This window comes from Nothoprocta perdicaria, unplaced genomic scaffold (genome assembly GCF_003342845.1).
Source record: "Nothoprocta perdicaria isolate Ctin4 unplaced genomic scaffold, notPer1 scaffold_1, whole genome shotgun sequence".
Lineage (NCBI taxonomy): Eukaryota > Metazoa > Chordata > Aves > Tinamiformes > Tinamidae > Nothoprocta > Nothoprocta perdicaria.
This window is the reverse complement of record NW_020454093.1, coordinates 10,496,435-10,521,196: the sequence shown is the minus strand read 5'-3', so window position 1 is coordinate 10,521,196 and position 24,762 is coordinate 10,496,435. Positions and strand designations below refer to the sequence as shown.

The window sequence follows — 24,762 nt, the reverse complement described above, 5'->3', positions numbered from 1 at the left end:
TAAAGAAATAAAAGATTAAAGGATTTTAAACTGTAGGTATACTTCTTAGACATATTTAGGTTTTTTATGTGCTTGATCAGTTATTAGTATTTTTAGTGGACTATTAATAAAGATTTTTTTTTTAGTGTATGTATATATTCTTTTACAGTTCCTTTCATGAAGTATTTTGTTTCCTCACTTGTAAAACAAATTTATTTGAAGAGAATTTAATCTCTCTAAAGATCAGTTTAGCCCATTTAAGCTCATTMAATACTTTCAAGTTCATTGAATAGAGGCCGCCTTAAGTAGCTGTTTAATGGGCAGAATTAACTTTCTATGGAAGAAATAGTTGGTTGAAACTTAGAAATAATATTTCAAGTGGAAGGGGACAAAAAAGTCTAAATTTTCAGTTTGTGCTCTGTATTATTAATGTAAAAAGATTCATTGTCTTTTATGAGTAAAATATGTTAGTTATAACTATTCAATATACTGGATATATAATAAAAGTTTAATCAACTGCTTTACTAGTCCAGGACAATTAAGGATATGATTWTAAAATCTGAGGTGATTGAACTTCAGGACGTGGTCACACCATCTGCACTCAGACATTGGTTTCACCTTACAACTAAACCCCCTAGAACAGTTAGATGCTGCTAAGAGAGACTGTCCCGCCTCCCACCACACCTTTTTTCAGAAGAAGATGCTACAGCAAATGTCATTTTTTTTGTGTATTACTGTTTTTGTTTAACAAACTTTTTATAAGCTATTAGGMTATCTATGACTTGATATAGATGCCTTTTTTAATTTTATTTTAGATAAACATGGTGATATTACAAAAAATATACATTCAAATTAAAGAGAGGGGAAAAAAAAGAGGAGGAGCTAGGTATTTTCACCACACTCCTTGGCTTTCCCTTTTCTATTTTAGGAGTTTGACGTTTACACTGAGGTTTCTATGCATCATATCTGATACAAGACAAGAAATGATGCCTCCTACTGTTCCCATGGAATTCCCAGAAATGGCTGCATGGGAAATCAGAATGGAATTGAAATATGGGATCTTGGCTTTATGTCAAAATTTAGGGAGGCTGAATTGTAGTCAATGTTGCTCAGACTTGAGCTAAAAGATGGTGATTAAATCCATTTTTGTTGATTCTTCAGCAATGCTTTCCTGTCCCATCCAAAGTAGTAGGAGATACGTTATTCTGGAGAAAAACGGATCATTTCTGTCTCACCCAGCTTTCTTACAACAAACTCAGACCATTGGATGTGTGCAATCTGGAAAAGATGAATTAATTTTATAGCTGAGTTAAGTTACTCAGCTCGTAACAGAGAGATCCTAAGAACCTTGATTCTTGGAATTCTGTATCTGAATGCATTTAAAATTTCGACCTGAATAGCCTCCCATTAATGTAATAGTACATTGATTTTTTTTTCTCCTATGATTTCTTGTTTACTTTTCGGTTTTGGCCTTTAAAAAAATCAACAAAGGAAAGAAGAGAGAGTTTAAAAATCAAATCCAACAAAAACCCATGCTTGACAGCCAGTGCATTTTTACACATAATCTGTTTCATATGTCTCTGTGTCTAATGGCATGGGCTTCTGGTTTTAACAAGAGCTTTATGTTTTATCCAGTATAGAGGCTGGCACAAATGTTTTTGACAAAATATTCTTTGTAAAATGCCTGGCAGGCTAAAACTCAATGGAAAGTTAGACTGGGGGCTGTTATCTAAGCAGGAGTCAGATCTGCACGTACTAACAGTAGCAGCATTGTCCTCTGCCTGCACTTACAAGAATYCTGTCTCTCTCAGATCATTAAAAAACATCCTTTATGGAATGATTAATGCTGTCACTGAAAAATATTGCTTATAAGCAAATACATAACTAAGGAATTTTATCCTTAATTTATACTTATATTAAATATTTATCCTTATTTTTTTTCAGTCTTAGTAAAGCAGTTATGTCTTATGAAATTTGATGGACTCAAACTTTCAAACTTTCAAACTGTCAAACTTTCTGTGTTTGAGAACATGCCTGCCTCCGATGGCGAGTCATAAATCCCCACAATTGGCAAAATACCACATCCAAGTAAACAACCTGTGTGGTTCAGTTGTCAAATTTCACACTTTTTTTTTTTTTTTTTTTTTAATAGTCTCACTAGTCTGAACTTCATGCCCCCATGGCTTGCTAGGCGTCAGGTTCCTTCACACTGTTGAAAGTTTGCCTCAGTATTCAACTGCTAACAGTTGGTGAATTCTGCCTGGATAAGCCCCAGAATAGACTTCATAGTTCCTCTCTGCTTCCTGTTGCTTCCATAGGTTGCTCGGAAGGAGGAATCAATATGCGTTATAGAGTTAGCTCCAGGTATTTATTATTGCTTTTGAGTAGAGGAAAAGACAAAACTCTTTCATGAAGATATTTCCTATGTACCTGAGAGAAAATAAATAAAAAATTGAGTCCCTTTAGAGCATATGACTACCTGAAAAAAAAAAAAAGACCGTATGGCTAAATCATTTGACTACCTTTTTTTTGTTTGTTTGTTTTTTTGATGCAAAGATATTTAAAAAACTGGAAAGTTTCCATCTGTCTGAGATGGAGCTGCTCAGAAAGTGCAGCAGCTTTCTGAGAAGGATTATAGTTTCCAAGCCCCTCCCTGAAGCTTATGACTCTTGGACAGCTGAAATTTTCCTACCTTGTTTTTCACAGCGGCTGATACAATCCAAACATCAAATGTTCTTTAATTTAAATTTAACCAGCTGCCTACAAATTTTTACTTACATGAATGCAAGGCTAGTGTTACATGGATGATGTTTAATTGTTCCCTTAGCTCCAGTGGAAAATGGCTTGGCCATATTAATGAAACATTCCAAACATATTTACCATCAGTCTGAGGTCAAATCTGGTCAATTTTAGTCCAGAAATATTTGTTGGACAAGTTGTAATACATGGCCTTAAAATGGAAATGGCTTCTCATACTTGGTGGTAGCATTTAATACACAATGCACTTTCTGTATTTATTGTAAAATTTCACATCAAGCTACTCTCTTCGAATACTCTGTTTAATTTTGTTCTCCATGTCAACATTTTCATTATATTAGGTAGATTTTTTTTTTCAAATTGGTATTTATTTATATTAAAACAAATATTTGTGTTTAATAGCAACAACAGACCAGCAAGCAGCCTCATTTGAACTGGAAATGTCTCAGGCTGGTTTCAGTGCTCATTATTCTCAGGTAAGCAAGCTGTTTAACGATTACAATACTTTTTCAATGTAGATTTTTATTGATAATGGCATGAATTAGGTATGAGTATTTCAGAATTCTTCATACAATTCTGTTACTTGTTTGTTGTYAGAAGTTTTAGATTTTCCTATAATTTACTTAAGCTTTATAAAATGTAAATAAAGAATAATTAYAAACAATAGTTCATAGGAGAATAAATAACTTGTTCATGTCAATTTTAAATTTTATGTTCGGTTAGCATTTTGTCATCAGTAACTTATTCTATAAAATATTAATAGCTATGTAGCTACTTAATGTAAATATAACTATGTAGTTATTGTATTGAAATTTAAACAGAAGATGCATTTAATGGATAGTTTATGTAATGAAAATTACTGTGAGATTAGTAACAACATATTCTTAGTTTCATTAATATACTGAATACCTCAGTTCTCAAGAGGTAAATAACTGTTAAACTAGGATACAAAAACCCTTGGGAATTTTAATGATAGAAATTGATACACTGTGAGATTTGTTTGTTTGTTTTGGTTTGTTTTTTTTTTTTTTTTTGAAAAAGAGAAAGTACCGGTTATGATTATCTGATCAATATACACAGATGAAATGGAAATTCTAAAGAGGATATTAAAAGATAATAAAAAGTAGTGACAGTAGGAAAAGAACATGATAGGGGAGTAGCTGAACTGAGCAAAGTMCTGGGCAATCTGAGGCAAACTGACTCGTGTTTAATATTCTAATGAACTAATGAACTTTGCTACTTCCTCTTCGTCTTCTAATTTATCTAAAATGTCTGAAGTTATAGGAGTCATATTTCACTGTGTTGTTTTCCAGATTGACTCATGCTTTTTTAGTTGGGTTTATTTTTAATAAAGAGGGGGAGATATATCATGACTGAGGGAGATTATACAGTAGTAAGAAAAGCAGGGTTAAATCTTGTACCTCTATAGGAAGGATTAGCCGAACATGAGCATCATGACTAACACAGATCTAGAGATGAGTCATGTAAAGAATGAGATGTTTTGGTTTTCYTTATTAAAAGGACTGGGTCATGCTTGGAGCTGTTGGAGCGTATGACTGGAATGGCACAGTGCTCATGGTGAAGGGCAGTAGTATTTCAATGCCAACTAATAGCACTTTCCGTGACAGACGCTCAGAAAAAAATGAACCCCTTGCAGCCTATCTAGGTAAGAGAAATATGTATCTTATGACATTTCTCAAGAAATTCAACAAGTCCTTTCTCAATCTCTTTAACAAAGATGCTCTTACAAAATATTATCATATTTTTTAGGAGTCTTGGAAAATGTATAGTGTGTGGATGGGTAATCTGTATAATATTTTGCTGTTTAGAAGAAAAAAAMCACATTGCTTCTGCAATCAAAAGTCTAGTACAAAAACATACAGTCCTAAATTTAAAGAGTCTGTCCTCAGTAGTGATGTCTAATCTATTCAAGGAGGCAGACTTCCCTAGTATTCTTCTCAAGATTTTCTCTGCTTTCAGTGCTAGAAAGTGTTCATATAGTATTCCGTCAGTCTTCTTTACTGAAAGTTAAGTTCTTTCTCTTTCATTCAATGAACATGAATAACAGATTACCACTCTTTAGCTGTGTTTTATGTATTTTCAGAGTGCTGTGCTCAGCCTTTACAAGGCTAAAAGATGTATAAAGTAGTGATAATATAAAGATACTAAAAGCAACTAAGCAGCCTTACCCCCTCTCTAGAGGGGGCCTCATACCCTTCATGATTCTGTTTCCCCATATCAGTTTTGTTGCATATGTAAATTTTCTAAGTCATCCATTATGCAGTAGTTAGTGACTATATTAAGTAGAAGGGATTTGAAATGCCCCAGAAACATGCTTGGAAGGCTCTGTTGGTTTGTCATCGAGCCAGTGACAACTGTTCTTTGAAAGCAGCTTCTCAGTCTGCTGCTCACCAGTACTCTCAACATCCTACAATATGTAAGAATAGCAAAGTGAACAGTGTCAAAAACTCTGCTGAATTTAGGACATACCAGCCTGTCAGCAGGTTTAATGACTCAGTGGTGCTCATGACTCTGTGAGACTGCAGGCAAATCCACAGATCCAGCCCTTTTATTTAACTTTAATAACATTATCTAGAATAAGGCTAAATGTCTAATTGTAGAATCAAGCCTTAAAAAAGCTCTGAATCACAGTGACTTTTCCTGATGTGTGCTGTGTGCACTGCCTCCTGAACCCTTTTGTGTGTCCCAGGATATACTGTGAACTCGGCATCGACACCTGCAGGTGTCCTGTACATAGCAGGGCAACCTCGATACAATCACACTGGCCAAGTTATCATTTATAAAATGGAAGGAAGAGAGGTGCAAGTTCTTCAAAGGTTAAATGGAGAACAAGTAAGTATGTATTTATGCTTCACACGTAAGAGAAATTTGGCATGAGAAGTGGGAGGGAATGGTTTTAAATGAGAACTCTGTACCAGGAAAGGAAATGAACTTTTGTCGTAAGCAAGATCAGAAACAAAAGTTAGGTAGAGTCTTTGAACTAGTATGTAATGGTAAATGGAAAATTGGCTTAGAGCAGTTAGAGTTCCTTGGAAATTTTCTGTGTGGGGTAAACCTTTGCTGATATCAAAGTGATTATAGCCATCTCTGGGCTACTAACTTTGTCTGTCCCTTGAATGGAAAGGATATATCATGGGTGGGAAATGGGTGTGATAAGCATGATTTTCTTATGGATTTCTGCCTTCATGACTAAAATTTGACATTGTTGCAAACAACTGTAAAACAGATCCCCGAATAGGAAATCTTCTGTGATGGTGCTGTCTCTGATTTATACCTTACATCTTCCTGCAGATTGGATCATATTTTGGGGGTGTTATTACCACAATAGACATCAACAGGGACTCATTTACAGACCTTCTTCTTGTTGGAGCTCCTATGTATATGGGAACAGAAAAAGAGGAGCAAGGAAAAGTGTATGTGTATGCTCTGAACAAGGTAAGCACGACATTTACTGACCAGGAACAGAACGTGCTCCTTATTATCGTCTATCCTTATGGCCTTGTTTTAAATAAATGTGATAATTAGAGCTGGGGGAGGTGATCTGTTGAAAACAAAGAAACATAACTCTGGCAATTGCAAAAGTATAATACAGTGTTATTTTTAGAAATTTTCTTYTCAAACTCTTGTTTTCCCATCTGTATTTTTCCCAAATAGTATATGTGGTAGACAAGCAGTATATTTTGCAATCTGCAAAGGGACATAAATGCAAATTTATAGTGTTAATTTCTATTCTTGTTTTCAATTTGCTCTCACATATTAGAGGGCTCTTGAAGACTCAGTTGTGTCAGAATAGTATCTGTAAGTAATAGCTGCACTTAGCTTCCTCCTATATATTCCCTGTATATATCCATAAATCAGTGTAATAAAGTACTATTCTTTTTAATATGAAGTCTCTTTTCTGCTACAGTGTCTGAAGGGAATTGGGGCATTCAGTACATCACTTCTGCTTTAGAGCCTGGATAGATAATTCCTCCATCTCAATGTCTACGAGTGCTTTTTCTTTCTTCTTTGTTTCTTATTTTAATCTAGTACTAAGGTGTGTTGCTAATAAGGGCTACTAAAGTAGGTTCAAGCAGCTGTGGTCTCAAAAATGCTACGTACAGGAAAAAGGCCTGACGGGACTGGAGCTGTTTGACAAGGAACTCTTCCAGTTTGTACGTGCATGTTGCTAACAACAACTTGCTGGTGAATATGGTTGGCAAGAAAACCAGAATTCCATGTCCTCTAGTAATTGCAAGGAGTTGAAATTTGTTTTCCCTGTGATTCCTTTTATCCCTCTCCAAACAAAGGAGATGAAGTAACCTCTTCCTGCTGCTCGTTTTTAACATGTAACCCATGGGGACAATGTGTTTCTTGGAAAGACGGGATACATAACATACTGTATTTGGGGCATTGATCTAGAATTCACACACACATTGGACATTTAGCCGGAAGAATTCATATGTTAGCACACAGGATGTGTATGTGCTGAGAGTGTTTGCCTGAGTCTGTGCACGCGCTGAGGACTGAATTCAGCCTCTGTGAGAGCAATGCTGCCTTTTGTTCTGGAACTGCAGTACTGCCATCTGTGATCCATCATAAACTTGGCTTACTTTCCAGACTAAGAGACTGTCTTTGGAAAAAATCTGTACAGTATCCTAAAAATTAAGTGTTTTAATTATAGTATCATCCAAATATTCTTTTGATACCATGTTTTCCTGTGAACCTGCAACTTCAAGAAATGTGTGTAAGCATCTAAATACAGAGGAAGAGAGTGGGGAGAGGGCAAGAGTGAGGGAGCAAGAAGAAGATGGGGAGAGAGAAAGGGAAGGGAAAGGGAGAGGGAGGAAGAGTCTTTCCCATCAGCTTTTCAAAGAGAACATTTGAATTATAGTTCCAGAATTAGAGTTTTTCCAGCACACTGTCATTATGAAYGGGATGTAATCTTTCATTTAATTCATCAGCTTGTCTTCTGTACTAGAGCTCTTAAAYGTCTTCATTGCCAAAATGTTGATGGAAATCCACAAGTTTTATATTTATTCTTTCACAGACTAAGTTTGAATACCAGATGAGTCTCGAACCTGTAAAGCAAACGTGCTGCTCACCGTTAAAACATGACACCTGCAAAGTCCTCAAGAATGAGCCTTGTGGTGCCCGCTTTGGCACTGCCATCGCTGCAGTAAAGGATCTCAACCTTGATGGATATAATGACATTGTTATAGGATCACCCTTGGAGGATGACCATCGCGGAGCTGTTTATATTTATCATGGGAATGGCAGCACAATCAGTAAAAAATACACTCAGGTATGGAATAAAACTTTAAGGATTGGCAGGTCATATAAGTATGTAGCACAATCCTCATTTTCCTGTGTCTTTTCAACACAGGATCAAACTGCTTCAGCTATCAGGACAGCTTATTTTTGAAAATGCTCTGTTCTTTTAAACTCAGTCTCATTTAACCAAATTTGACTCTAATATTGTTATAAAATAGATTTCCCTGGTTTTGCTAGAAACCTTCTAAAATATTCAGCCAGAAAAGAAGGTATTTTATAATTCTGAAAATTTATAATGTGTTCATCACCCTGGTAACCCTTTCAGTAGCGCCCTAATGAAAACRTATTTAAAGATTTTAAAAGCCCTGTAAGTGCAAACAAATTTATTTTGAAGGTATTTATAATATTCACCAATGTACACTGCATAAACCTGTTATTGCTTTCCACAGCGTATTGCATCAGGTGGAGATGGGGAAAAAGTGAAATTTTTTGGCCAGTCTGTGCATGGAGAAATGGATTTAAATGATGACGGGCTGATTGATGTCACTATCGGAGGCCTTGGTGGTGCTGCCCTCTTCTGGTATGGATACTAACATCATCTGCCAGGGTAGAAAATAGTAATTTACTGTATGATACCTATTAATGATACCAGATTTCATCCGTTAACACAGGTTCTTGTTCATAATATTTAAATTTCTACTTGGAKATAGAATTTCATGAATAATAATGACAATTACATCAATGTTTAGAAAYGTTAGCCAGGTATGAAGAGCGTCTCCTAGACAGGCTTCAGAACAGAWACTTACTCCACCTGTGGCACAGAGTATATTTTTTAAAAAGTCCTCTTTATTAAATTATATTGCTTCTTATCTTTTTAGCAATACCRGTGGCTGGTTCAAATGTAAAGGGCTTACTAAGAAAAATTTTATTTTGACTCCCTCCTGAGAAACTAGAAAATATTGAACTGGTGAATTAATTCTGGTGAACAGCAGATTATCTTCTCTTTACAAAAACACATGATTTAGATGGTTAATTGAGCAATGTGTTATTAAAGAGAGAAGGAAAAAAACACCAGAAGGGTAAATGAACATGAAAATGTGGAATCTGTCTTTCCTAAGTCAGAACTAAGGCTATTTCACAGCTTTATCCCGAGTAAGTAAAGCAAAGCAATTGCTAAGCCAGCTGATTGCTTTTGCTATTGTGCAATTACCCTGGACTTCTAGCTCTTGCAGCCTAACATATGAGAAGTGTCACACAAAGTATTAATTCTTTTTAAATACATCCTGTTGCCCTGTGTTACGCTCCCTTTGTCCTTCACTCTTTTAGTTGATTGGGTTTTATTTAGTTTTAGTATTTAGTTTGGGAATAGTTTGCTATTCCCAAACGTTTTGCCCTTTCCGGACTTCATTTCCACAAAATTAGTAGGACAGCTCTCAGTACAGAGAAAAATGCATCAAAGTCTCTGTAAGAGCAGGTTCAAAGGCTCTGAGATATTTTGGAAGGAAACTCAATGTTTCTGACTCCAGACTTTTAAGAGTTATGACCCACAGTCCTCACAGAAAGAAAATGCGCCTTGAATCTTAATATCTTCAAAARATATTAGGAATTTCATGGTTCAAAGTTTCTACCCTCAGTTGTGTTTCTACCCTCAAACTTTTTTTTTTTTTTTTTCCCCCTAAAATCATGATGAGGTAGATTATTAGTTTATTTTTAAGAACTGAAAATTCTCTATAACTGATCGGTTCTAGAATAGTAAGAAACTATTTGCAATAAAACCTTCAAGAACCTTCCCAGGGGGAAAATTGATATTTTCTGCAAGGTTGTTACTGCTTGGTTCAGTGGATATCTGTTCTGTAGTAAGTCTTGAGACACGTAAAAATCATTTTTCTTGCAACTTTGCCAGCGATATGTAATACTAACAGCAGCTTTTGCTCTTTTACGTTAATATAATTTATTGCCCCTTCAGCATTTTAAATTTGGCAGTTTATATGTTGGAGGCATCAAAAGTAATAAATGCTTGGGATGTTTTTTCCTGAAGTTCTGAACTCTCTAAACAATATTTTTAGTGGCTGGGGAGAAAGTGACAATCTCACTGTTTCTTTGTGATATTTAGTGTCTAAGGTGCTTAAAGGCATCAGAATGAAGTCAGTGTAGCTTGGCAAGTCGCTGCGCTGTAGCTGGCCATGGTTAGTGGGAGGTAAAAAGGCTTTTTGCTTAAATTCATTACTGAAGATTCAAGTTGCTGCCTACCGCTTCCTATTTGCTGTGAATACAGGAACACAAGAGAGCCTGGTGTTCTCACCTGCCGGGGACAGTGCCGGCTAAGCAATCCCCCCCATTCCCTGCACTCTTTCCAAATGCTTGTGCGGCCAAGCAGGGAGCTGGGACAGGGAACCGATGGAGGCAGAGCAAAGATCACTCCCTCCCCTTCACCCGTTATTTTCAAAAGTAAATTTTTAACTTTGACCCAATCCTCTGTCTGGTCACCATGCAGCAGCATCAAAACGTTCAACCCTTTAAGATAAGGAGATGATAAGAGCAAGAGCAAGAACTGCTCAAGCCGTTTCAGAGGACAGTTGGGTTGGGACCTGCCTACTACTGCCACAGCTCCCAGGGCAGCCAGCTGCTTTTCTGCRGATTTAACCACTGCTAGAGAATCTCAGCTTGTTTTTCTGCCCATCACCTAAGAGCCACAGGCTGTCCTCCATGGTAGTAACATCTTCCTTGGTAGCTCCTATGGAGAATGGGTCTAAAATGGAGCTTTCTGAAGTGTCAAAATGCTTTTGGGAAAACAACTGCCCCTATAATTGCTTAAACACTTCTTTTCAAGATCTTTCCTTTCATCTGGTATCCATTATGTAAAAAGTACAGCACTGGAGAGAAACTCTGTGACCATTTTATTTTTATATATATTTACTGGTATTATGTATAGACTGTGTCATTAATTGCCTGTCTGCACTGTCAGATATGTTTATTTCAATGTCTAGTATAAGTTCAGTTATAACTGAACATAAGTTCAGTTTTTAAAAATTACAAAAGTGGCTGCTGTTATTTTCATGGAATTCTTTTTTGCTTTTTGTTAAGGTCTCGTGATGTGGCTGAAGTAAATGCTTCAATGCAATTTACACCCAAAAGTATCAATATTCAACAGCAAAACTGTCAGATAAATAAAAGAAAAACCATATGCATCAATGCCACAATTTGTTTTAAAGCCAGACTAAAATCTAAGGAAGATCCATTTGAATCGGGTAAGTAGAAAAGTACCAAGCTGTAGGAGGTTTTCATATATAACTGATATGCTCACAGTATTTTACTTCTCAAAAAATGGATTGTAATTCTTTCTGGAATTCAGTATTCAAAGTTCATTTGTAATATTGTCAAAAAAAAAAAAAAAAAAAAGTGTGGAGATACCCTTGGTCATAATCCTGACCTAATTTAATTTACAGGTCTACAGTATTGGATTACTCTCGACTCGCAAAGACAAATATCTCGAAGCTTGTTCACAGAGAGCCATGAGAGGAAAATGAAAAAAAATATTACCATCAAAGGGTCAGATTGTATTAAACATAACTTCTACATGTTGGCAAGTAAATCATTTGAAGTGGCTATGTTTTTCTCRTGTTGATACTGTAATAGGCCTTTAATATATTGTAGTAATTATTAACTAGATGAAAATTCTGTATCTAGAATTACATGCAATTCCTTTACTATTTAGGTTTTATATATTTGTATATAGTTGTACAATATTTATTTATGTGTAAAGATATTTACTTTTGTCCCTGCTGTGTATTTGTCTTCAGGAAGAGCACAGAACATTTAGGTGAATCCTATAGCCATAATATTTAATAGTTTAGGTGCATTCAGTCCTCAGCAGGAGCAAGGGGGCTGAAAGGCATATTGGTGAGAATCCATGTTGGAAAACCATGAATGAAAAAAACTCTCAAATTAGGTTTGGGATAAAGAATACACTGTAAAATAACAGTGGAATTAGGCTGTAGGTATGAAATTGTCCAAATTATAACCAATGTGAAGAGTGAACAGAGATGATTATTATAAGCTACCTACATTTAAAACATTAGCAGTTTCATAATTGTGGTCAAATTTAAAACTAATGATAGTGTTTGAATATGTACCACGTTTCCTAATTTTAACTTCATAAAAGATTATAGTGCTTCTGTTCATCTTACTTATACTTTGACAACACACAAAAAGGTCAGGCTGACATTTCTGAGACATTCTTAAATAAATCAGTGTTGGAATTGTTTGGGCTATGTGACATTTTTATGATGAGACGCACAAAAACTTTAGTAGGTAYTTATAAGGTTTGGCTTACACACTGAATGCTTGGTCATTGGTTACAGGCATTTGAATGCTTTCCTAACATAGTAAGGATGACAGCAGCATTACTGGAAATACTTTGTCTCAGCATTTTGTGGGGTTTTTTTGTTTCTTTTTTTCTCTTTTATCTTTTCCTTTTTTTTTTTTCTTCAATCTTCCTTCAGTCACTAAGATATTAAAGTAAACGTCCATAACAGTCATCTCATTTTCTTTATTTTCTAGGATAAGCCTGACTTTCAAGACTCTGTAAAGGTTTTGCTGGAATTTAATTTATCTGATCCAGAGGTTGGACCTGTACTTGATAGCAACTTGCCAAATTCAGTGTCTGAATATGTAAGTAGTAAGAGTCTGCATTAATACCCAAAGCATTTAAGGTAAAATTCATAGCCCACAAAAGGTCTGAAAGGATCTATCCAGGAGAAGTTTTCTTCAAGCAAATCTCCAGGAGTGAAGAGCACAGTTCAGTACGCKTGAGGGATCCAGCACTGTATTTTAAAGCTGCCTAAAGTTAACAGAAGATAAAAGAGAGCACAAGCAAATTTCTTGTCTCTTTGACATGGATAAAATGGGGGAATGTTAGTCACATACTTCGGGGGTGCTGGACATCATTCATTGTTATTATTGACTCTTTTTGTAACCCAGATGTTTGCCATTTATAAGGGAATGAGTAGTAAGGTTATGTTACATCTGCACGCTTTACTGGTATGGAAACACTTCTATGACAGAGAGAAGACTTTATGATATAAAACAAGATAATGAAATGCAAGTATTTAATTTCCATAATAAATGTAGTAACATTGAGAAAATAYTATTGTTGCAGATTCCTTTCACAAAAGATTGTGGAGCCAAGAACAAATGCATTTCAGATCTTGTTCTGAATGTAAAATCAAGCATAGCTGGAGACAGGTAACTACACTGGATTTATTACACCACTTGATATCTGTGCAAAATTTCTATGTAAATTACAAATTCTGTATTCCAGTAAGATAACACTATGACATTGTTTCCAAATCAGAAAACAGATTTGAAGTTAAGATGTCTAACAAAACTTATTTTATTTTACAGCTCTTCTCCATTTATTGTGAAGTCACGCAATGATAAATTCTCCATCCAACTATCTGTCAAAAATAAAAAAGACAGTGCCTATAATACTAGAGTTTTGGTTTCATATTCTCCAAATATTATTTTTGCTGGAATTGAGGTAGGAATTTTTCACTTTTATCTTTGTCATAATCTACATTGCTAGGGAGATCTGAAGAATCCTGTATAGTAAGGCCTGAATTTTACTGTTCTGGCATCTTCTCAGTCGACTGGAACAGTTGGCATTGGGAGTGCCATCCTCACCTACAAATCTAGGGAAGTGTTATTCATTTTTCCTGAGTCACCTATGGCTGCTCCTTCCTTAACAACAGACATAATTTTATGACATTAAGACAGAGAGTGTCTGCATATAAGAGATGAATATAAAAATCACAAATCCTTTTACAGTCACAAATCCTACAGGAATTTGTGATTGTACAGGAAAAAGCACTGCCTTGGAAGGGCAGCCATGGCTTGGGGATGCAGATCATCCTTACCTCAGAGAGCATTTCCAAAGAAGCTGTTTTTCTGCCTATGTTCACTGAAGGGCCTGACTTCTTATACTGGCTGAGTATTCACCCCAGCTCAGGTGGTAAACTTGAGAAGTTTGCTTSCTGTCAGCAGTCCTCGTGTTACCTAAGAATATCATGAGAAACCAAGAATCCATAGCATTGTTAATGACCCTAATTTATGAAGCATGAATGTCATTTTTTTGTTCCTGTTTTAGGTATGCACTTTCCAAAATTACTTACACATATGTTGATCTGTTAGACTCTGAGACTAATTAACATGATGTATTTGTATATAATAAAAGCCTCCATTCCAAACATTTTCACTGGAGGCCAATGGCAACTAACTGATGGCTGATGTAGGTGTCCCTATGTTGAAATTGTTTTGGTGCTATGGCTTCCTATTTTAGTTCCATTTCAGCTAAGACTTTGACTTTTACAGTGTTTTGATGATGAAAAGTGGCAGCAATAAACTATTGATGGTTTCTTTTCTTGGTCAAAATGATGATGGTCAAACTATTAAAAAAAAATTTCACTTTCTTTTCTGTTTAGGATATTCAGAAAGATAGTTGCGAATCCAATCACAACATCACCTGTAAAGTGGGATATCCATTTCTAAAACCTGCACAAGAGGTAAAATGTCTCATGCAGGGAAGGTTTCCTTGCTCTGTGTTGTTCTAAACTCAGCACAGGCCATACTGAGGAGGGAATTTTTTTGGGACCCAGGAATTTTTTTGGGACCCAGGACTCATATATTGACACTGTAAGAAGTTTTATTCAGTATTCTAGGCATTTTGTTATATGCTGTGTGTGAAATTCCAGGAGCTTTTCCTAGGTGGCTCATCTGCACTGTAGTCACCAGGCTTTGGCATTTAGCTCCTTCAGGCAGTGGAGAAAAAAAATGCTTTTGGTTTGTATTAAGAGTCTGCTGATTAAGAATCATTTAGCAATGTATTTCTAATACAGTGTGCTAGAAGTTTTATTGAGACTTCTTGGTTCTGATAATTTGAGGCTGTTGTTTACTGAAGTGGTGCCTATTAGACTTCTTTCTTTTCTGGGGCAATATCAGAAAAGGTGATTCCTTCRTAGAAAAGGGTTAAAATGTGAATAAATATACCATAGATACAGATACCAAAATTGAGTTCATTTTTCCTTATGTCAAACCTTAACAGTGTGCTTTTATTTCATTGATTGCCTTTAAAAATGTGCTATTTGTTTCTTCAAACAGATTTCCTTCAAAATATCATTCCAGTTCAATGCATCTTATTTACTGGAAAATGCTACTATTCATGTATATGCAACAAGGTTAGTTGCAGATGTTGCTTTCTATCTTGTGATTTTTTGTTTGTTTGTTTTTGTTTTTTTAAAAAAAACTTTGCAACTTTGTGTTTTATGGCAAAATACAGAAGAAGTTAAGTAATCTGCTGTGTGGTCAGCTTTAAAGATGAACTGAATGAAGGGTAAGAAGCAGACTTAGGTCGAGTAGACTAAATAGCTGTCTGTCTCAAGAGCCTGYGAGTCACAAATGAGTCAGAATTCATAGTAGCTAAAACAGCTTCTGAAAAGTTTTAATCGCTTAAAAGATTACCATTGATTTTAGCATAAAGTGCAGTTGATACAGTGGACAGGCTCAGCCCTTAAACTGTGCCGCATTGTGGAAGTTTGCCTTGATAGAGCTGGGATGGTCAATGGACCTTGGTTGGCCTCTGTGTTTGCTGTCCCTGGAAAATGTAGGATTGGTGCAAGAGTGGTGGCTGGGACATGACCCAAGTTCATTCCGTTAGCTGCAGTATCTGTATCCTCTTTTTAACAGAGATGTGCCTCTGAGCTGGACTCATGCAGGACTTAGATTTTTAGATACTGGTTATAGCATTTTTGATTTTATTTTTAGTAGCTAATAATTAACTGGAAGTGACYAGTGTGTTTTTTAAACCTAAAGCTGTAAGTATTTCAGTCTGTCTAGTAGTCCTATGTGCAGATGAGCATCACACTCTGATTGCAGTGGCACATGTTTTCTTTCAGTGACAGTGAAGAACCACCTGAGACCTTGGCAGACAACAGAGGACACGTTACAATTCCAGTGAAATATGAAGTAGGATTGATATTTGTAAGGTATTCATGCTTCTCCATGCTTCTATTTGCTAGCATATTAATTAGCAAGTGTTCAAAGAAAATGTAATATTGTTTCCTTGTTGAGCTATGCTCAATTAAGTGTCTACAAATGACAGCTTCTAGCCTCTTGAATAGGAAGCACAGGCTTAATTGAAAACAGCAGTTGTATGAAATAACGGAGCAGTCACTGTCTCTGTCAGACTCCTCCTTATCTATTTAAATTGTATCTGTTGTTTGAAAGTACAATAWTTGCTTTTGTTGACTCTGGTACTTTGCTCCATTCATTCAGAAGCATTTCAGGCACATAAGAAAGCCCACTTCCACCTTGCTGCTGGCCAGGAATTATTATCACTGTGGTAATGCATAGGATGTTTTTTTTTTTCCCAGCCTCAAAAATTATCCTTGATTTTAGTGTCTTACCGGGTTTTTTTTTAACAACTCAAATAAAAATTTTAATGCAGGTCTTGCAGTGTGCTTTGTTTTCAAAAATAGCTGGAATTCAGTTGAATTCTGTCTGTGAAAAACAGGTATAGTGTATATATAAATAATGTGCATGGTGTACACTATGCATGGTGTACAAGTGTGAATAATTCAGCTAAATACATTTTGGGTGCATTTTAGAGTTCAAATCCAGCCTTATGGGACAAGGTTGAGCCTGGCCGGTTTTGCACTGCTTTTTCTTTGTTCCCCTTTTTCCTAAAATCTACCTGTTTCACATGAYGATATTAAAATAAGGAATGGCACAGTAAGGATGGTATAATCAGGCCCTGATGCATCATTTCTGGAGCGGTGTTTTCCTGTTTCTAGTTTTAGCTGAAAACTTACGAAATATACATAGTAGTTTAAAAACAGCACTACTTAAAAATGGGTGAATTTTACTTTAGTAACAAAACTAGCCTTCAAAGATTAATAAAATAATGAAAAGATTATATAATTAACTAGTAGAATTTGTACTTAKTGATTGATTGTTTTTTAACTTGCAGTGTTTCCAAAGAGCACCATGTTATAATTGCTGCAAATGATACTGTCCCTACTGCTATTAACACAACTGAGAACATTGGGGATGAAGTTACTCTGCATTATAGGGTAAGAAACAACTAAAATTACATGATATGGGTGTCTTTTCATCTACTTTATTTCACTTAACGTGATAAGCTATTACTTAAGTAGCAGCTATGCAATATATTAATCCTTCTTTATAAGTATTTAGTGCTTTGTTCTTCCCCCCCCCCCCATCTTGCTTAGGAATAAGGCAGATCACACGTTCTCAGTATGGTCCCTTTTCYGTGGGATAATTCCAGAGGTCTTTAGAGCAGCTGCTTTCCACAGGGGAAAGAAAGCATTTGCTAATAAATTACAATTTTACCTAAATTCTTTACACTTTGGAACAGATATTTTCAAAAACCTATCAGCTTTTAAAAAGAGAAATAAAATGCTCTAGKAATGTGGTTTTCCTAATTGACAGAAAATTATAAGCTAAAATAATTTGGAATGGAAAATATATTTGGTAGACTAGAAGCTGTGTCTCAAGGGGAAATAGGACTGAACTTAGTTATTTCAAAAGCATCCCTGTTTCCCAAAGCTGAACAAGGATCCAATATACAAAGAGGAGGAAGTCTCTCCAAAATAAACTTTCAGTCTATAAAACATGAGATACAYAGAGAGAGCTGGACCTTTGTAGCAAGGTTAAAAGTTTTATTGTATATTCTAACTCCGCTATAATGTTTACTTAGTTTCTCTTTTTAGTTTAAGAGTCTAAATCCAGTAATTCCAAGGCTTTTGGTGGATGTTTGAGACATTCATCTGATTTCCACATCTTTCCTTTCTGAATATAAAAGGGAGCTGTTGGACTGAAGAGCATATAATTTAGGATCTAGTAAGAGTAGCTCATMTCTGTAAGCACCTAATCATTACTAAGATATCAGAAGGAAGGGAAAAAAAAGAATGGGGGCCTGCTAAGAAGGACCTGCAGGTTATAACTATGTCCTGTGGCCTGGGGAATGCATGTCTTGTCAGGGAAAAGAGGGGGAAAGGAGGGGATGTGCAGGATGTTGCCTAAGCACACTTGTGGTTGAACTAAAAGGATATTAGTTTAGCTAGAAGTTCCAGATTTTAAGCAGATACAATAAACAAGATGTAAAGAAGGAATTGATGTCAAAATAGCCCTTCCCTTCTGTTCTTTTTGTTTCCTTGAATAAAACATTTTATTGCAAAGACTGTAAGAGAATGTGTCTGCTAATTCATACAGACTGCTCTTGGGGAAAAGGTAGGGGCGTTCATCACACTCACTTTGGCATGACTGATGGTCAAGGTAGAGGGGGTAAAAAACACAAAAGAAAAAACACCACAGAAAAGGAAAACCCCAAAATTATATAACAATAAAATAAGGAAAGTACTAAGTCCAAAAACTATATATTTTTCTTGTTTCTTGCAGATTGAAAAAGGTGAACACTTTCCAATGCCAAACCTTACACTGCAGATCTTATTTCCCAATGAAACGTCAGTCAAGAACCCACTTCTCTACCTTACTGCATTGTCAACTTCCAACGTAAGCTAGGAATTTGTTTTCACTATTGATATTTTAAATTTGAAACATTTTTTGTTGCAAGGAACTGCAAAAAGGACTTAGATTTATGCATAGCTTCAAGGTTAATCTTGATTTTATTCTAAAAGGCAAGCAGCTAGTATTTTAATAGAAAGTAAAGTTTTGCCTAGGAAGACAGAAATAAAGTTTCTCAAATGGAAGCAAGGAAACTTAAAAAAGCGTTGAATGCTAATTTGGAGATACTGAGATTAATTTGATATATTAAGTGACAAGAGATGGGATATTAGGGATGGAAGTTTCTTGCTTTGCTTTGCCTACTGAGCCTGTTTTGTTATCTCCTTTATTAGCAGTTTTTACTGAGATTGCTTTAGTCCTGGTATTTAAATCTAGAACACTTCTCTTAATTAGCCAGCTCTTGCTGGTTCATATAGCAGTCATCTTGGAGGAAGCTCGTATTGGCTTCTACAGTAGGTGTTTAAGTAGCTGGGCAGAGTATAGGCTAAATTACCTCATTATCTTCAGTTATTTAAAAATGGTGCTTCAGTAGCTATGCCATCGGAATTTGTTCTTCTCTCCCACAGCGTGCAGTTTTATTGCATGTAGCTACTTAGTACACTTAGTAAATATTAATGTTAACTTGCTTACAGAATGTCACAGATGAGTGATGTGCTTCACTCAGAAAAGAGAGGCAGCAATATGTTTTACTGAGATAAGATAGTGGTTTAACAAAGTTTGATGGCAGATAAAACAGTGATTTAACAAGATTTGATGGCAAGACACACTCAGTTATTTACTGCATGGAGAGCAGGGTCAGACCAAAATGTCAAGGGGACCATCTCATTGAGTCATGAAGTTCAGACTGGACCTCCTTGCTCTACAAACGCCTCCTCAGAGGAGTCTGGCTGCAGCTGGATCCAATCTTCGTCCCAGACTTGGTCAGCAGTTTATATCTCAAGGATTATGTGCACAATCAATCAGAGATGCAATTTAGCAAAGTTTGCAAAGTTTGGCATGCCGTTAATCACTTACTGAGCATCTGTCAAGGGTAAGGAATCTCACAGCCTTGAGAGGCATCTCTGCTCAAGAAGCAAGGAGAGCTCAACAGGAGGCAGTTCTGGGCTGCCTCCTATTTATGGAGTAAGAGAGTTGACTCATAGTCATAGCCATATTTTTGTAYCAGCAGTATTGGGATGGCTGCATGTGTAGTTAGCCCCTGTTTATATGCTGTTTATGGATTTGGGATAATGGGGAAAGAGCACACTGTGACACACAGCTTTTAGACTTTACAGGAAATTTTAAAGTTTAAGCTTTTTTTGTGTGGTATTTTTTTAAGACTTGGTATTTAGGTTATAAAATAATATTTCTCCTCTTTCTAACAGAATGCTTTCTGCCAAACTAGTCACCCTATAGACCCTTTAAAGATCAGCCCTAGGAGACCATTTGTCTTGCAAAAAATAAAAGAACCTATGAAAGATACAATTATGGTAAGCCTGCACAAAGTGTATATATTTCTTATAGATATTAATCCAGATTTTTTGAGCAGATTAGTTCTGCAGTAAATATACAAAAAATGTCTCTCAAACTSCATGGAAACAAACTTTGTTTGTCTTAGTAGCCTGAAAATGTATCTTTGACAGAGCACTGACTATATATTTTTTATTATTTCTGGCTACAGAACCGTATGTGGAGAGGGATTCTGGACCAATTTTTAGTACATGTTTAAATCATGGTAGCACATTTGATAGCTGAGTAAATCTTCACCTTCTGTATTTCTGTTGTGTTTAATAACAGTATTTTAAACGYTTCTCATCTCTCTCTCTTAAAAGTTACTCAGTTAAAAAATGCTTTTAAATGCTACCATTGTGATCTGAGAGATTTTCTAGACAACTGGTACAGAAATGTTCATGTTGACATCCCATCATCTTGATTATTTCTTCATAGTGTGTTTACATGTTTTTATTTTAGTAATATGAAAAATATTTTACTATTAATTCATGCTGGTAACTTTTAAACAGGACTGTGATACGTTCGGCTGTGCATTTATAAACTGTGCCCTGGTCCCATCKGACATTACTCAAGTGAATGTTTCATTCAGAGTATGGAAAGCTACCATCATAAAAGTAAGTAAATCCCATTTGCATTTATAATACTCCTGGGTTTGAAAAAACTAAGACATTATAATGTCCTTTTGAAATAATATCTTTAATCAATTTAGATATCAACAGTGCCCTAGAATTTGAAATTGTTTCTCTWGCTGTTTTATAAATTTAACATGACATTGAAAACACCTGTTAGAACATGTGGATTAATATTTTCTATAATGCTGGGGTTTGGTTTTGTTTTATTGGTTAGTTATGCATCCAAAAATTATAATTCATCAGAAGTAAGGAGGATGCGCATAGAAACTTACTATTTTTATTAAGTTATAATCTGGAAAGGTTTCTCCATTTTAAAAAGAGGTTATGATCTAAAGGAGCAGACAAAGGAGAGCAAGGAGACCTCAGAGTGGACTCAGCTCAGAATTGTCTAATGGTTCTGATAATCACGAGCCTGCACTTTATTTTGCTCAGCTGATGACTCTCTGACACTAAACTGGCTTTTAAATCTTTGGCTTTTTCTGGACTATAACAGGTGGGAGGGGAATCTCCAAACTGTAGGTTTTTTGAGAAGCCCATCTCTGTGGTCAAAGGAGTCAAGATTCATCAGTGTTTCTCTGACATCTCTGATCTTTGCTCTCTCAAAATGTTTTTGCTGTCTTGTGGCGTGTGCTGGCACATRGGAGAACTTTCACTGACATTTATACACGCATGTTTTGCCGCAGCAGCACAAGGTTTAATTTTAAACTCCTAATTTAAATAAATTAAAAACAAAAACCCTCTCAAGTTTAATTTCAGGCTTCTTATTTCAGTCCCAGTAGTTCAGTCCCTTGCTGAGGCTCATCCTTGCACATGTTGAGGATTCTGGATAGTTTGTCCTGGTGGGCCAGAGCTCCCTGTATGCCCTTTTTTTTGTTTCTATGATAGTTATTGAAACTCTTCTAGTTTCAATAGTAAAATTGSTGATCTGTCCGATTTTATTTAACAGTGGCAACAAAGCTCCCCCCCCATATATGTGYCCATCACAAAACTTTATTGTTTATCCTTCAGTCTTCCTTCACCCTTGATACTTCTACATAGCTGTCTACTTCAAAATACCAAGTATAAACTTTATATAAACAAAATATCAACTAGGCATTTCTCTCTACTTTCAGGCAAGTATTCACAGCTTAACCCTTGTTGTAAAAGCATTACTTAGAAGTGAAAATTCATCACTGATTTTGAGAAAAGACCATGAAAAACTAGAGGTAAGCACATGATAGTTCTTAGATCTATTCTTCGCAGGTTTTATCCTACTGAATCATTCATTATCATTGACTGCTAGGGAACTGATTGCTACATGCTGTAAAGGTACATGCTGTTCCTTTTTTTCAATATAGTTTACATCAAACACTCCTGTCTTAAAAGTAAGATAGTATCCATACAACCTTTTATATTAATTTATTTTGTTTAGAGGCTTTGCTAATTACTGCCATCTTTTACAATGCAGACATTGAGGGATTAAGACTCTATCCAAAAAAAAAAAACCTCTGTAATATATAGTTTTAATACTCATAATTTAAGTGTCTTCCCTCAATCCTTTATAGTAATAATTACTGACTTGCAGAGGAGCCTATGTTCATTAAATTAATATATACTGTGAGCGATATAAGTACAAAGTTTGATATCTGAGAATCTTTTAATTTAAAATGAAATGGTACGCTGGAAAATCGGTATCTACTGATTAAAGTTCTATTGATACTTTAAAGGAAAATAATATTTTTTTTTACACTCTTAACGCCATGCAGACCATGATTAAGATTTCTAAAGAGCTGCAACCGGGTTCTGTCCCGTTATGGGTTATCCTTCTGAGTGTCTTTGCTGGACTCCTGATACTTGCACTGCTGATATTTGCTTTATGGAAGGTAAGTTGCATTTTCTTGTCTTCATGACAATAAAGAATATTCTTAAATTCTCTTCCTTATTCACAGACACTAATATTATCTATTAACAGAATGAGATCTTCTAAACCAGTAAATGAATAAAACTTCATTTTTCTGAAGTGCAATATGCAGTGCTCTCTATTTGGCATCTTTCAGGATGTTACTTTGCTGGCAGCGTATTACAAATAGACAAATATAAACAGATTTTAGTGCTGCAACAATTCTTGTTTTACTGCGAGCTGTGACATTTGTTTAACCTAGCCATTTTCTCTTTGCACTAAAGGTACTGAAGCCTGTACTTTAAGGATTGCCACAAGTGGGCAGTCTTCTCCAAGCTAAATATACAGTTAATGCTTAGTTAGGCTACCTCTTACAAATTTCAACATGCATGCTCTCCTGAAAATACTAACAACTATAAAATAAAGTATTATTTATTCAGTTGAGTATCAGCTCTACTGAAGCTGGTTAGTCTGCGACATTTGGTTAGAATAACAATGATTCAGCAATCACTCACTGTATACAAACTGTACTCAATTTCCTGCTCTCATGAGATGTCCCTTTAGTTTTTCCGTTCCAGGAAAAACATTGTTGTACTTCACAGATAAAGAATGAAACGACTTTCTAATTTATGGATAAACATTAACACAGCAATAAGAAGCAGCATATGAATGCTAATAATACGTACCAAGTTGTATGGTCTCAGTAGCCTATTTACTGAATACTACTTTCTCTTCTTTAGGCTGGATTTTTCAAAAGACCACTTAAGAAGAAAATGAAGAAATGAAGAAAATAAATAAATAAATTCTTTCTCAGGTCTGCCACAAATATGTGACTCTAAAATTACAAACTCAAATATACATTCAGTATTCACAATGTTTTCTAAACTCCAGTGCTTTAAAATAAAAAAGAAAGAAGAAGGAAGGAGGAAAAAAAAAAAAAAAGAAAGAAAGAAAAGAAAGAAAGCAAGCAGGACTTCAACTTCAAGCAAAAAACCTGAACACCCAGGTGAATGATGCAAAGGAAGAGGAAACAGCCTGATGGTATTTTGTGATACTCAAGGACATAACTTTATGTTACTCATTTTTGGAGAGTAACTCACTTCGAAGATTCTAAGTTTTTTTTCTAATGGGGGAAAAATGCCTATTCATATTTTTATATGTATATACATATAGGTCAAATCATTTTTCATCCCAAATCATGCATCAAATATGTTTGTATGTAGCAATGCAATCTYTTAACACATTTCATGATTTTCAAAAGGAAAAAAACACTATATCCAAAACTTCCATCTTATTGCTAGTTTCTAGAAGCAGAAAGCTCAAACTTTGAGAATGCATCAAAAGCTATATGAATGATATATTKTTGCAATGATTATTCATAAAGTAGAAGCATCTGCATAATTATGTGTGGAAAAAAAATACTGAAATTCTATGGACTTCTCTTTTGCTCATTTTAGTGTGTCCAGCTATACCCAGGATACCTCAAGAAAGATTTTTATTGTCAAAAGGATTAAGGATTGAGCCATTAAATCACATAACTGTTTGGACTTGAAACAAATTTTTTGCAGGCCTAAAAATGTATGCACAAAATTTAACCAAACCCATGTGATTGCACACTGTACTTAAAGAAGCGAAGACACAATTGTATCTGCAAAATGAAGTGTCTGTATTTATAGAGAAAATGCTTAAGAAGTACCCTGAAAGTTTGACTCTTGCTGTATATCTTGGAGTAGCTAGTAGGGTGCTTCATGAACTGTCACTGTAAATTTCTTGTGTATCTATTTAATCGAAGTTTAAAGTGTACAAAGTGATAATTAACAAAAGAGCACAGATAGAAAACTTAGCACTGCCAAGCTTATTCTAGTATTATCAGTCACACCTCATCTTTGTCATTTTTAAGTTTAAGAAGTGATGAAGRATTTACATATTAAGCACTTAACACATGATGTTTATTTTGTGTCAAAGACTAAAAAATTATATAACAAAACACTGAAATGTAGATAGTAGTTCTTTAAATCTATTTAGAACATTTAGTTTAACAGCAAATTTCTGCCTCCTTTCTTTCACACACTTGTTTTCCTTCTGCAACAAGGGTTCATGGATTATGTGGTTGTCCTTGACACCTTCTCACATTCATTTCAGAAACATAAA

The 24,762-nt window shown here is 35.4% G+C and overlaps 1 protein-coding gene across 1 annotated transcript in view; it reads left to right on the top strand.

Moving 5' to 3' along the window:
• Positions 1-23,465, top strand: part of ITGA1 (integrin subunit alpha 1) — a 63,568-nt gene extending 40,103 nt beyond the window's left edge. Inside the window, exons 10-30 of the mRNA XM_026037551.1 lie at positions 3,139-3,212; positions 4,258-4,402; positions 5,447-5,589; positions 6,049-6,192; positions 7,787-8,041; positions 8,460-8,590; positions 11,095-11,258; positions 11,457-11,593; positions 12,571-12,681; positions 13,169-13,254; positions 13,414-13,549; positions 14,490-14,570; positions 15,166-15,242; positions 15,960-16,049; positions 17,033-17,135; positions 18,484-18,597; positions 19,974-20,078; positions 20,610-20,714; positions 21,845-21,937; positions 22,478-22,594; positions 23,352-23,465. Coding sequence (XP_025893336.1) covers positions 3,139-3,212; positions 4,258-4,402; positions 5,447-5,589; positions 6,049-6,192; positions 7,787-8,041; positions 8,460-8,590; positions 11,095-11,258; positions 11,457-11,593; positions 12,571-12,681; positions 13,169-13,254; positions 13,414-13,549; positions 14,490-14,570; positions 15,166-15,242; positions 15,960-16,049; positions 17,033-17,135; positions 18,484-18,597; positions 19,974-20,078; positions 20,610-20,714; positions 21,845-21,937; positions 22,478-22,594; positions 23,352-23,396 — 2,456 coding nt within the window. The 3' untranslated portion in view covers positions 23,397-23,465. The remainder of the gene's footprint in view (positions 1-3,138; positions 3,213-4,257; positions 4,403-5,446; positions 5,590-6,048; positions 6,193-7,786; positions 8,042-8,459; positions 8,591-11,094; positions 11,259-11,456; positions 11,594-12,570; positions 12,682-13,168; positions 13,255-13,413; positions 13,550-14,489; positions 14,571-15,165; positions 15,243-15,959; positions 16,050-17,032; positions 17,136-18,483; positions 18,598-19,973; positions 20,079-20,609; positions 20,715-21,844; positions 21,938-22,477; positions 22,595-23,351) is intronic.
• The last annotated feature ends 1,297 nt before the right edge of the window (positions 23,466-24,762 follow it).